The 13,921-nt window shown below is 49.3% G+C and overlaps 1 protein-coding gene across 6 annotated transcripts in view; it reads left to right on the top strand.

The window, feature by feature from the left end:
• The window catches only part of MAST1 (microtubule associated serine/threonine kinase 1), a 31,166-nt gene that overhangs the window by 12,179 nt on the left and 5,066 nt on the right, over nucleotides 1-13,921 (top strand). For 5 of the 6 annotated variants that reach the window (XM_085012720.1, XM_085012722.1, XM_021083720.2 and 2 more), the window contains 15 exons: nucleotides 584-744; nucleotides 863-938; nucleotides 1,114-1,323; nucleotides 3,557-3,658; nucleotides 3,746-3,878; nucleotides 3,958-4,028; nucleotides 7,637-7,716; nucleotides 7,806-8,014; nucleotides 11,055-11,193; nucleotides 11,309-11,441; nucleotides 11,578-11,743; nucleotides 11,846-11,947; nucleotides 12,091-12,213; nucleotides 12,905-13,014; nucleotides 13,710-13,888. In XM_085012720.1, the coding sequence (XP_084868846.1) occupies nucleotides 584-744; nucleotides 863-938; nucleotides 1,114-1,323; nucleotides 3,557-3,658; nucleotides 3,746-3,878; nucleotides 3,958-4,028; nucleotides 7,637-7,716; nucleotides 7,806-8,014; nucleotides 11,055-11,193; nucleotides 11,309-11,441; nucleotides 11,578-11,743; nucleotides 11,846-11,947; nucleotides 12,091-12,213; nucleotides 12,905-13,014; nucleotides 13,710-13,888 (1,994 nt within the window). Of the gene's footprint in view, nucleotides 1-583; nucleotides 745-862; nucleotides 939-1,113; nucleotides 1,324-3,556; nucleotides 3,659-3,745; nucleotides 3,879-3,957; nucleotides 4,029-6,350; nucleotides 6,372-7,636; nucleotides 7,717-7,805; nucleotides 8,015-11,054; nucleotides 11,194-11,308; nucleotides 11,442-11,577; nucleotides 11,744-11,845; nucleotides 11,948-12,090; nucleotides 12,214-12,904; nucleotides 13,015-13,709; nucleotides 13,889-13,921 lie in introns of those variants that run through there. The other variant, XM_085012723.1, reaches the window with a different exon arrangement.

Genomic DNA, 13,921 nt, shown 5'->3' with positions numbered 1-13,921 from the left:
ATGGAATGATGGGTGTGGTCAGAGGAGTTCTCCTGAGGGGTGACTTTTAAGCAAAGACTTGAAGAGTGATCCACAGTAGATGTACTCCAGGCTGAAGGAACAGTCAGTGCAAAGCCCCTGAGGCAGGAATGTGCCTGGCTTGTTCAAGGACCAACAAGGAGGCCTGAGCAGCTGGAGCAGAGGAAGTGACGGGGGGAGAATGGGAGGAGTTGATGGCAAGGAGACAGGATCAGATCTTGAAAGATCTCATGGGTGTGGGGAGGACTTAGGCATCCACTGTGAGTAAGGTGGGATCCATAGAGGGTTCTGAACAGAGGAGACATGTGACTTGACTCAGGTTTTCGCTGGCTCCCTTAGGCCACATCCATGTCTGTGTCACTGTTCTCATCCGTGTCTGTCCCTGCACCCCCCCCACCATCTGTCATCAGGAATCCCAAGCTGGGCCTTGGGGTTCGAGGATCGGAAGCCAGGTCCTGATTCTAGCCTTGCTCGGTGTCCCGCCAGCTGCGGGAGTCCCAGCCCAGGGTCTCGATCCATGGGGGGACCGTGGTGGCTCTGACCCCGGCCCCGCCCCTCCCCCCAGTCTTCCTGCTCCTCCCAGGAGCGCCTGCACCAGCTGCCCTACCAGCCCACCGTGGACGAGCTCCACTTCCTCTCCAAACACTTCGGCAGTACCGAGAGCATCACGGATGAGGATGGTGGTCGCCGCTCCCCTGCGGTGCGGCCTCGCTCGCGGAGCCTCAGGTGGGCCTGCATCTCCCTCTTCCTCCAAGCTGGTGGTCCGGGGGCTTGTGCACTGGGAAACGCCTGTCTGCAGTTTTGGAGGTAGGGGGCTAGACACGATGGGCTTCTCTCTCCGCAGCCCCGGGCGCTCCCCCTCCTCCTATGACAACGAGATCGTGATGATGAACCATGTCTACAAGGAGAGGTTCCCTAAGGTAAGGCCCGGGCCTGGGGCAGGAAGCCGGGAAGTCGGGAGGCCAGAGCCCTCCCTCACCTTAGTTCCGCGCGCCCCCTGGTGGCCTGCGTCGCGAAGTTCAGGCACTTGGCGATGACAGTCTCTGGGCACAGCCAGGTGCTGGCATCCTGGCCCTGCCTTCCTCCCGCCTGCAGGCCACTGCGCAGATGGAAGAGAAGCTGCGCGACTTCACCCGCTCCTACGAACCTGATAGCGTGCTGCCGCTGGCCGACGGCGTGCTTAGCTTCATCCACCACCAAATCATCGAGCTGGCCCGGGACTGCCTGACCAAGTCCCGCGACGGCCTCATCACCACCGTCTACTTCTACGAATTGCAGGAAAACCTGGAGAAGCTGCTGCAGGACGTGAGTGCACAGGAAGGCCGCCGCCAACTCAGGCTATGAACCCCTAAATCAGGCCCGATGTCCTGATGCTTTCCTTCACCCCACATCCATTCAGGGGGCGTCTACCACGTGCCAAGCAGCTGGTGTGGAACTGAGCAATGGAGGGTGGAGGAGAAAGACTCAATCCCTGCTGAGGTCTGATGGAGGAAGCAGGAATAACTTCCCTCACCTTTTGCAGATCTTTACTCAGATGCTACCTCCTCTGGTGGCATCAGGGCTAGGACTAGGATGAGGCAGGTGATTCCCCCCACCCCTTCAGAACATTAATTATTGAAAAAGTTGAAAAAGAAGGTATGTTGGGAGTTCCCTTCGTGGCTCAGTGGTTAACGAATCCGACTAGGAACCATGAGGTTGCGGGTTCAATCCTTGGCCTTGCTCAGTGGGTTAAGGATCCAGCGTTGCCATGAGCTGTGGTGTAGGTCGAAGACACGGCTCGGATCCTGTGTTGCTGTGGCTGTGGCGTAGTCCAGCAGCTACAGCTCCGATTGGACCCCTAGCCTGGTAACCTCCATATGTAGGGGGTGCGGCCCTAGAAAAGGCAAAGAGACCAAAAAAAAAAGGTACATTAAAACTAAACATTATTCTAAATTTAAATATTATTTTGGCTTATTTTATTTATTTTATTTTTTTGGTCAGGCCCAGCAGCATGCAGAAGTTCCCAGGCCAGGGATCAAATGCGCACAGAAGCAGAGACCTCAGCCGTGGCAGCCACCACACAGGATTCTTAACCTGCTGAGCCATGAGGGAATTTCTAAATATTTATTTACAATTAAACCAAAACTTGTTTTAATTTTGCTTTCCTGGTTTTAATGGAAACAGATTAGTCAATAATACTAATTTCAGGAGTTCCCTTGTGTTGAAATAGGTTAAGGATTGGGAGTTTTCATTGCAGCTGAGGCTCCGGTCGCTGCTGTGGTGCAAGTTCTATTCCTGGACCAGGAACTTCCCACGCCTAGGGCACATCCAAAAAAAAAAAAAAAAAAAAAATCATTTAAAAAATATAAAAATGCAGGAGTTCCTGCCATGGCTCAGTGGGTTAAGAACCCAGTTAGTATCCATGAGCACACAGGTTTGATCCCTGGCCTCACTTAGTGGGTTAAAGATCCCACATTGCCATGAGCTGCCATAGATCTCAGATGCTGCTCTGATAGGGCGATTCTGTGGATGTGGCGTAGGCCTCAGCTGCAGCTCCAATTCGACCCTCAGGTGCAGCCCTAAAAAGACAAAAATAAAAAATAATATAAAAACACACTTTTGGAGTTCTGTCATAGCTCAGAGGTAACGAGCCTGACTAGTATCTGTGAGGACAGGAGTTCAATCCCTGGCCCTGCTTAGTGGGTTAAGGATCTGACATTGCCTTGAGCTGTGGTATAGGTCACAGATGCAGCTCAGATCTGGTGTTGCTGTGGCTATGGTGTAGGCAACCGGCTACAGCTCCAGTTTGACCTCTAGCCTGGGCATGTCCATGTGCCTTAGGTGTGGCCCTAAAAAGACAAACAAAACAAAACAAAAACAAAACACTTTTGTCCCACAGTTTTCCTTAGGAGTCAATCTCCAGTACGGCTCAGCGCAGTCCTCTGGGATCCTTTTCTGATTTAAATTTTGCTTATTATATATTTTTTGCATTAATTTAATTTTTTATATAGTACATTAAAGTATTAGTTATCTTGAAGACAGATTTTTGTGCCCAAAGTGACTGCCTCATTTGCCTCACCGTAGTCTTGGGTTTGATGGGCATGATAGGTAAATTAATCTGTGGACTGTCTGATAGAAAACAGGAGCATGAGAGTGGAGTACTGTCTGTTGAGGGTGCTACCAGGAGGTGGGGTAGATTTTGCATTGGAGGGGTCAGGGCAGGATTTCATGAGATGTTGACAACTGAGCAGAGACCTACAGGAGGAGTAGGGAGCCATGCAGGCGTCTGAGCAGAGAGCCTGCCAGGCTGATGGATTTTTTTAACTTGGCCTGGATTATAGGGCTGCTTTGAAGATGAATCGAATGAGTGAAGGTTTCAGAACAGTGTTTACTATAATGACAATCGTGATTATTTTTGCCACATGGCCTGGGCCTCAGTTTTCTCACCTGTAAAATGGGACAACTGCAGCAGAGTTGTCAATTCCTGTGGGGATGGGAGAGAGACCTGGCTCAGGAAATGTGCCTATGACACCCCCCCACACTGTGCCCCACATCCCAGGCCTATGAACGCTCTGAGAGCTTGGAAGTGGCCTTTGTCACTCAACTGGTGAAGAAGCTGCTCATTATCATCTCTCGCCCAGCGAGACTGCTGGAGTGTCTGGTGAGTGGACTAGGCAAGGGTGGAGAGGGGGGAACTCTGGCTGGGACCCCTCAGAGTTCACCCTGAGTCCACCCCACCCTGCCTCAGGAATTCAATCCTGAGGAGTTCTACCACTTGCTGGAGGCAGCCGAGGGCCATGCCAAGGAGGGCCACCTTGTCAAGACGGACATCCCTCGCTACATCATCCGCCAGCTAGGTCTCACCCGTGACCCCTTTCCAGGTGCTGCCTGGTGGGTGCAAGGGACTGTGGGTGAACTGGCTGGGACTTCAGCCTCTGCTCACTCTCATTTCCTTTCTAGATGTGGTGCACCTGGAGGAACAGCAGGATAGTGGTGGCTCTAACACACCTGAGCAGGACGACCTCTCTGAGGTAAGTAAGGCCAGGTGGCCCAGCAGACAAAACTCTGGCTCTGATTTGACTGGTGAGGGCTCACCTTCTAGCTCTTAGCCCTTGGGCTGGGTGGATCTCTTGGTCCCCATTCTTTTTTTTTTTTTTTTTTTGGTCTTTTCTAGGGCCGCACCCACGGCATATGGAGGTTCCCAGGCTAGGGGTCTAATCAGAGCTGCAGCTGCCGGCCTACACCACAGTCACAGCAATGTGGGATCCAAGCCACGTCTGCGACCTACACCACAGCTCACGGCAATGCCGGATCCTCAACCCACTGAGCGAGGCCAGGGATCGAACCCACATTCTCATGGTTGCTAGTCAGATTCGTTAACCACTGCTCCACGATGGGAACTCCTTGGTCCCCATTCTAAGCCTCAGTTTCCCCATCTGTAAAATGGGTTAATAATAGTTCTTCCTCCATATGCTTTTTTCTTTTCATGGTAAAATACACATAACATAAAATATACCATTTAACCAATTTTTCAGTGAACAATTCATTGGTATTTATTACATTCACAATGTTGTGCAGCCATTACCTCTGTCTAGTTCCTGAATATTTTCATCATTCCCAAAGGAAATCTTGTACCCATTAAGCAATTACCTCCCATTCTCCCCTCCCTGCCAGCCCCTGACAACCCCTGATCACTCATCTGTTTTCCAGAACTTTCTATCTCTATGAATTTGCTGATTCTGGATATTTCACATAAATAGAATTATTCACTCTGTGGCCTTTGGTGTCTGGCATAATGTTTTCAAGGCTTATCCATGCTGTTCATGAATCAGTACTTCATTCCTTTTTATGGCTGTATAATATATGTCAATTTGGCGGGGGGCGGTTAAGGGCCAAACCTGCAGTATATGGAAGTTCCCAGGCTAGGGGTTGAATTGGAGCTGCAGCTGCTAGCCTACGCCACAGCCACAGCAACACCAGCTCCAAGCCGCATCTGGGACCTATAGCACAGCTCACGGCAATGCCAGATCCTTAACCCACTGAGCGAGGCGAGGGATTGAACCTGCATTCTCATGGACACTATGTCAGGTTCATAACACACTGAGCCACACCAGGAGCTCCCTGTTTCCATCTTTATGCTATTGTGTGAATAGTGCTGCCTATGAACCTTTGTGTAAAAGTATTTGTTTGGGAGTTCCCATTGTGGCTCAGCAAGTTAAAAGCCCAACACAGTGTCCATGAGGATGTGAGTTTAATCCCTGACTTCGCCTTAATGGATTAAGGGTGCAGCATTGCTGCAAGCTGTGGCCTAGGTCACAGATGGGCTTGGATATGGCATTGCTGTGGCTATGGCTATGGTGTAGGCTGGCAGCTGCAGCTCCAATTTGACCCTTAGCCTGGGAACTTTCATATGCCACAGGTGCAGGCCTAAAAAGAAAAAAAAATTGTTTGAACAACTGTTTCAGTTCTTTTAGGTACATACTAAAGGAGTGGAATTGCTCGGTCCCATGATAATTCTTGTTTAATTTCTTGAGGAACTCTGCATAGAGTTCTGAGTGAGTTGAGTGTCTCTGTGTGTTAACAGGTCAGCATAGGGAAAATTACTATAATTCCAGCCCCAGGCGAACCACACTTTGGTAGATATTCTACATATCTGGTGGAGATTGCCCATCATAATGGCCATAATGGTTGTACATGTGTTTTCTCTGAATTGCCTAGTATTTTCAAAAATTTGAAGCAAAATATAGAAATCAGAAGATTTTGCGGAGTTCCCGTCGTGGCGCAGTGGTTAACGAATCCGACTAGGAACCATGAGGTTGCGGGTTCGGTCCCTGCCCTTGCTCAGTGGGTTAACGATCCGGCGTTGCCGTGACCTGTGGTGTAGGTTGCAGATGCGGCTCGGATCCTGCGTTGCTGTGGCTCTGGTGTAGGCCGATGGCTACAGCTCTGATTCGACCCCTAGCCTGGGAACCTCCATATGCCGCGGGAGCGGCCCAAGAAATAGCAACAACAACAACAAAAAAAAAGACAAAAGAAGATTTTGCTTTAAAATCTGGGTTTGTGCCTTTTCTTTTTTTGAAAAATCAGAAGTTCTGACAATATTGGAAGAAACCAGTTGGCATTGAGCGAGGGGCAGACCTATGATATGGGGTGCCTACACCTCAGTCACCCATGGCTCTCATCCAATATGCCTGGCCCCTGAAGGCATTTGAATTTGTGACCTTTGTTTCAAACTGTGTCTATAAATTCACGCACATATACACACACATCTGTCCTTTGTATTTATATTTAAAATCTCATTATACATGCCATTTGTTTAATTTTTTGAATAGGTAATGGAATGACATCACTCAAAACTCTAAAACTCTAAAAAGGTATTTATCTTTAATTGTTGTTTGTAGGATCCTATGTAATTCCATTCAATCAAACTTGTTAATTGAGTGATTCAAATCTTCCATCTTCCTATTCATTATTTTTTGCCAGATTGATCTAATAGTTTCTGAGAGAGATGTGTTAAATCTTTGTTTTGAGTAATTTCTCTTTGTAATTCTGTCAGTGTTTGTGTCAGAGTTTTGGGGCAACATTCTTAGGAGCATAGAAGTTCAATATTTTTATATCTCATAGGTCTTTTCATATAATATTTATGGAATAAATCTCTTGTTGCTAAGAAAAGTAAAAATTATTTTCAAAAAAGGTATGTTAGCAAAAAATTTTATATTCATTCTTCCCCATGTACCTATTATCCCAAATAGGATTATATTTTGCCCCCTTTTTCTCTTTTTTATACAAAAGCATACAGTTCATGTTGTTCCTTGTTTTCTCCCTCCATTTAATAAAACACTTTGGAGAACTTTATGAATAACCATAAAGAGATATTCTTCAATTTTTTTAAAGTGGCACAATATTCTTTTATATAGATGCCCCTCATATCTTTATTTAACCAATTTCCTATATATGGATTATTTCCAGTCTTGCAATGAGCAAGACAGTACATATGTTACTTTTCAAATGCGCAGCATATCTGTAGCATGAATTCAAAAGTGAAATTCCTGGGTCAAAGGAAACATGACCCATAGTTTGTAATTCTGATATACAACAAAGTACATTTTGTGGGGGCTGTACCAATTTATACTCCCAACAGCAAGGTATAAAAGTATTTATTTCCCCATAGCTTTGCCCGCAGAGTGTGTCAGACTTTGGAATTTTTTTTGTTTTTAAAGGGGGCAAGCTGCTGGGTGAAAACTAGTATCTTGTGGGTAGTTCTAGTTTGCCTTTCCATCATTATATATTCTGAGATTCAGCATCTTTTCACATGGTTAAAAGTGAACAGTATCTTGCCTATTTTTTCTCTTCAATTATTAGAGAAAAAATATTTTTTGGTTGATTTCTAGGAGCTTTTTATATATTAGGGTGATTAGCCATTTTGTAGTTTTCTTTCCTAAGGAGAGAAGTTAATTATATGGCTTCGGTGTCAGACAGTCTTGGGTTCAAGTCCTGATTTTGTTACTCTCTCACTGTTGCACTTGGATGAAGGACCCACCCACCCCCTCTGTGCCTCAGTTTCCCTATGTGTTAAGTGGAATAAGAAGAGTCCCAATCTCATGATGATGATGGGGTAGTCTCCATTTTTCCCCTGCAGGGCCGCAGCACCAAGGCTAAGAAACCACCTGGAGAGAATGATTTTGAGACCATCAAGCTCATAAGCAATGGTGCCTACGGGTGAGCCACCCGGGGCTCTGGCGGGGGGAGGGTGGCGGAGGCCGGGTGTCTCGGAGGTGACGGCCGGTCCTCGCTCTCTCCCCCTGCAGTGCTGTCTACCTGGTGCGGCACCGAGACACGAGGCAGCGCTTCGCAATGAAGAAGATCAACAAGCAGAACCTGATCTTGCGCAATCAGATCCAGCAAGCCTTCGTGGAGCGCGACATCCTCACCTTTGCTGAGAACCCCTTTGTGGTCGGCATGTTCTGCTCCTTTGAGACCCGGCGCCACCTCTGCATGGTCATGGAGTATGTGGAAGGTGTGGCTGCCTGCAGGGCTGCTGGGAAGATGAGGGGGTGTGAGCTAGTCAGGGCTGCTGTGTGGCCTGCCTGAGCCCCAGTTACCATATTGACTATCCATCTGTATGTTTATTCACCCATTTATCCCTGCAGTCATTGATCATCCATTCCATCTATTTATTTATATCCAGCCATCTATAGGTGTATCTGTTTTCATTTCTCTCAGTATAGATACATTATCCAATTATCCATCCATCCATCCTGCCTTCCTTTCATCTATCTAGTCATTTGCTAATCCATCTGTTTTTCCATCCATACATCTATGCACCATCTCTCCATCCATCCATCCATTTGATTATCCATCTGTTTGTCCATCCATATATATGTTTATCAGGAGTTCTATTGAAGCAGCAGGTTAAAGATCCTGTGTTGTCACTGCAGTGGCTGGGATTGCTGCTTGGCCCTGGCCCCAGAACTTCAGCATGCTACAGGTGTGGCCCAAAAAAACAAACAAACAAACAAAAAAAACAACTCTATTTTAAAAACAATTGAAAAGTTCCAACAGGAATTCCTGCTGTGGTGCAGTGGGTTAAGAATCTGTCTGCAGTGACTTGGGCCCCTGTGGAGGTAGGGATTCAGTCCCTGGCCTAGTGCAGTGGTTTAAAGGATCTGGCATTGCCACAGCTGAGGTGTAGGTTGCAGCTATGGTTTAAATTCAATCCCTGGCCTTGGAACTTCCATATAATGTTGGTGAGGCCATAAAAATTAAAACTAACAAAACAAAAAATTAATAGAATCATTATTTTAGAGGAGTTTTAGATTTAGAAAAATTGACTAGAGGGAGTTCCCATTGTGGCTCAGCAGGTTATGAACCCAGCTAGTATCCATGAAGATGCAGGTTTGATCCATGGCCTCGATCAGTTGGTTAAGGATCTGGCATTGCCATGAGCTGCGCTAGGTTGCAGACACATCTCAGATTGAGCATTGCTGTGTCTGTGCTGTAGGCTGGCAGCTGCAATCCCAATTTGGTCCCTAGCCTGGGAACTTCATATGCCATAGGTATAGCCCTGAAAAGCAAAAAAAAAAAAAAAAAAAAAAAAAAAAAAAAAAAAAAAAAAATTGACCAGAAAGTACAGAGAATTCCCACATACCCACTATCCCCTCAATTTCCCCTGTTATTAACATCTTGTATTAGTGTGGCACATTTGTTATAATTCATGAACTAATATTGATACATTATTATTAGCTAAAGTCCATTTTTTATATATTAGGGTTCACTCTGTGTTGTACATAAATTTTCCATCCATCTCTTTTTCTATATCTAGCAATTCAATCATCTATCTACTTACCATCCATCTATCTACTAATACATGTTTATCTACTTATTAATCCATCACCCATCCATTTATTCTTCCATTCATCCATTTACTTTTTTTTTTTTTTCTCTTCAGGGTTGCACCTGTGGCATATGGCAGTTCCCAGGCTAGGGGTCAAATCAGAGCCTATGCCACAGCCACAGTAACTAAGGATCTGAACCTCATCTGTGACCTACACCATAGCTCACAGCCACACTGGATCCCCAACCCACTGAGCAAGACCAGGGATCCAACCCAAATCCTCATGGGTACTTGTCATTTCTGCTGCGCCATGACAGGAGCTCCTCATCCATTTACTATTATTATTATTATTATTATTATTTTGGTCTTTTTGCCTTTTCTAGGGCTGCACTCACGGCATATGGAGGTTCACAGGCTAGGGGTCTAATTGGAGTTGAAGCAGCCAGCCTACGCCAGAGCCACAGCAACGCGGGATCTGAGCCATGTCTGCAACCTACACCACAGCTCATGGCAATGCCGGATCCTTAACCCGTTGAGCAAGGACAGGGATTGAACCCGCAACCTCATGGTTCCTAGTCGGATTCATTAACCACTGAGCCACGATGGGAACTCCTACTATTATTATTTTTATTTATTCATCCAAATCTCCATTCTAGCAGCGATCTCATTTTATCCAGGTATTGACCTAACTCCATCTTTTCATCCACAATCTGTCCATCAGTTTATCCATCCATCTAATTACCATCCATCCAATCACCCAACCACCATTGTATATGATTTTTATCTGTTTGTCTATCCATCCACACTTATATTCACCCAAATATTAATCCATCCACTGTCCAAACACCACAGGTACTATGGTTTTTAGGACACATACATGATCTCACAGGGCTACAGCTGTGCCACCTCCTCATGGATATTAGTCGGGTTCCTTTCTGCTGAGACACAACGGGAACTTCTGTTGACTTGTGATTTAAAAAAAAAATCGATGTCATCTTCAGGAATTGCTGTATCTAGGTGCTCAAATCATGTCATTAGTAATCTCCCCATCTCTTGGCTCTACTCTCCCATGTGCAGACTTCCCTCTAAACCAGCCCTGATATAGTTAAGGTTGCCATCCAACCAATCCCAGTTTACATTCTACAAGCTTAACAATCTTTGTGAAAAAGAGGTAAAAGTCATTGGGGAAACCTGGGTTACTTGTTGACTCAGCTGCTAAACCTAGAAGGAAATCTGGCCCTTGCAAGAAAGAGGAGGGAAATTGACACTGGGGGAAACTAAAACATGAATACTGCTTACAGTAAATCTGGTGGCGGCAAGGAATCTGTATTTTAAGGTCCCACGCCCTCAAGGTTCAGACTCTAGAACAAGGACTATGCACCCAGTCTCAGTCCATAAGCAGGCAGCCTCAGTCCTGACCAAACCTTACCTCCCCCATCGACTCCCTGCATAACACAACCTCTCTCTGAGTCTCAGTCTCCTCTTGTGTAAAATCAGCTGATTATACTGACTTGGGAGGATGGCTGAGGACAAGAGAAGCCTGGTAGAGGGCAGTCTCCATGAAACCTGGGGAGAAGGAGACCCCTTGCTGAGCCTCAGTTCTCCCTAGCTATAAAATGGGTGCGATGTGAGCTGAGGAGTTGGTGCTGTGGTGCACGCTGAGTCCTCAGCTCTGGGCCAGGGGTGCCTCCCTCTTCACTCGGACCTACTCCTTCACCCCCAGGGGGGGACTGTGCCACTCTGCTGAAGAACATTGGGGCACTGCCCGTGGAAATGGCACGCATGTACTTCGCTGAGACCGTGCTGGCACTCGAGTACTTGCACAACTACGGCATCGTGCACCGCGACCTCAAGCCTGACAAGTGAGCCTTGACCTTCCCCAACGCTCTCCTGCCCCCGGGGAAACCCTGGCACAGAAGGGCCAGGGAGTAAAGTGGACAGTCCTTGCCTCTAAGACCCGCTTCCCCATGTCTGCAGCCTCCTTATCACCTCCATGGGGCACATCAAGCTCACGGATTTTGGCCTCTCCAAGATGGGGCTTATGAGCCTCACCACCAACCTATATGAAGGCCACATCGAGAAGGACGCCCGGGAGTTCCTGGACAAACAGGTGTGTGTGCGGGAGTGGGGGTCACCGCGGGTGGAGTGACCCCGCAGGACTGTGGGGTCCAGGGCCTGGCAGGGGGTGCTGCTCCCCTGGGAGGCCCCTCCTGCGTCCAGGGCGTGGGCTGACGGCCTGCCCCCAGGTATGTGGGACCCCGGAGTACATCGCACCCGAGGTCATCCTGCGCCAGGGCTATGGCAAGCCGGTGGACTGGTGGGCCATGGGCATCATTCTCTACGAGTTCCTGGTGGGCTGCGTGCCCTTCTTTGGAGACACGCCTGAAGAGCTCTTTGGACAGGTTATCAGTGGTGCGTGCCCCCGTGGTGGGCAGGCAGTGGGCATGGGGACACTGACGGGCCCAGGGACTTATGGACCCCAAAAGCCAACCCTGGCCCCATCTTTCTCTGCAGATGACATCCTGTGGCCAGAGGGGGACGAGGCCCTGCCCACGGATGCCCAGCTCCTGATATCCAGCCTCCTGCAGACCAACCCCTTGGTCCGGCTGGGGGCAGGTAAGGAGTCAGTGTCCATTATCTGAGAGCAGGGCTCCCAGTGCTCTGGCCAGGGCTGGAAAATGGTTGGGGAGCTGGGTTGCTGGGCTGGCTACAGCTGTCACTAGAATTCCCTCTCCGACCCCTCCATCCCTCCTCCACAGGCGGTGCCTTTGAGGTGAAGCAGCACAGTTTCTTTCGAGACCTGGATTGGACAGGGCTGCTGAGGCAGAAGGCCGAGTTCATCCCCCACCTGGAGTCTGAGGATGACACCAGCTACTTCGACAGTGAGCGGGGATGGGGGTGGATCCTTTGAGGGGACCCCTGGGTGTGGCCTGGTCTGGAACCCAGCTTTGTAGGAGACCGGCTCCCTAGAGGAGAGGGCTGAGGATGGGGCAGGGGCAGGGGCAGGGCTTAGCATAAAGGCAGGTCACAGTCTGAAAAAAAGGTGAGAGAAGAGGTTGGGGTAGGGGTAGGATCTGGACAGGGGTAAGCTCTAAAGCTGGGTCTGGAGGATTTCCCACTGTGGCTCAGAGAGTTAAGGATTCCACGTTGCTGCACCTTGGAGTGGGTCACAGCTCTGCCTCGGACTGGATTCCTGGCCCGGAAATTTCCATATGCCGCAGGGGACGGCCGGAAAAGAAAAAGAACAAACAGATAAATAAAGTTGGGTCTGTGCCAGAGTTGGAAGGCCTTGCGAGGACCCAGAACAAGGCAAGGGCGTGGGCTGGCCGAGGCGAAGCCAGGATGGAAGAGTTCCTTAGGTGGGACCTGGAGGTGTGGCCTCTATGGAGGCGGGGCTAGAGGAGCCTCACAGAGTGGTGCAGGGACCCAGTGTGGGGGCGGCGCCTGAAAGATCAGAGAATGGGGCAGGGCTGTGGCCCTGGGCAGGGGCGTGGACCAGGACCTGGCTCCGGTAGGGGTGTGACTTGAAGAATGGACCCTTGCCAGCGTTCACGACCCACCCCTCTACCCCAGCCCGCTCAGACAGGTATCACCACGTGAACTCCTATGATGAGGACGACACCACGGAGGAGGAGCCTGTGGAGATCCGCCAGTTCTCTTCCTGCTCCCCTCGCTTCAGCAAGGTGGGCCAAAGCTGGAATGGGGGTGGGGAGAGTAAGGGCAGGGCCTGTGTTGAGGTAGGGAATGAAGGTGGGCCTGGAGCACGCAGGGGCTGAGAAGGCTGTGGGGAGCAGGGTTGCAGGCCCAAAGTCTGAGACTATAGAGAATTTACTGAAGGGATGAGGATCTGGGGATGATGAGTCTTGGTTAGGGGGAAGCATAGCTGTCTTGGGACTGGCCTTTGGCATTGAGTGGAATCTAACAGGAGCCTGGACAGCTGTGGAAATGAGGACCCACAGTGGGGCAGGGCTAGGTCCGGACGGGGCAAGGGCAGGACCTGGGAGGATGGAGAGAATGAGCAATGGGGGTGGGGCAAGGCCGTGATGAGGGTCTCATTTTGAGGAGCAGCATGTAGAGGGGTGTAGGACCTAGCTTGGGTGAGGGTACATTTAATGGGTTGGAGCCTGGAGAGGGCGGGCTGGAAGGAGAGTAGATTCTCTAGGGCTTGGGCAGGGCAGGGTCTAGATGAGGTCAGGGCCTAATTTTGTAGGGTGAGGCTTGAGCTGAAGAATTGCAGGTGGTTGGGACTTGGTCCAGAACTGGGGCCTTTACTGGGGTAGAAAGAGCATAGTTTGGCCAGGTCTAGTATCTGTTCAAGAATGAGGGTGGGACCTGGGGGCCAGACTTGCCTCCCCACACTACTCACTCGTCCTTGCAGGTGTACAGCAGTATGGAGCAGCTGTCGCAGCATGAGCCCAAGACCCCTGTGGCGGCAGCAGGGGCCAGCAAGCGGGAGCCGAGCGCCAAGGGCCCAGAGGAGAAGGTTGCTGGCAAGCGGGAAGGTCTAGGTGGCCTGACCCTTCGCGAGAAGACCTGGAGAGGGGGCTCCCCTGAGATGTGAGCAGGGGCAGGGTTGTGTTTGGGAGCGGG

The sequence above is a fragment of the Sus scrofa genome, chromosome 2 (genome assembly GCF_054392235.1).
Source record: "Sus scrofa isolate SSC_HxYL_T2T_F1_AM1 chromosome 2, Sscrofa_HxYL_maternal_Yorkshire_Landrace_v2.0, whole genome shotgun sequence".
Lineage (NCBI taxonomy): Eukaryota > Metazoa > Chordata > Mammalia > Artiodactyla > Suidae > Sus > Sus scrofa.
This window is presented reverse-complemented; position numbering and strand designations above follow the sequence as displayed.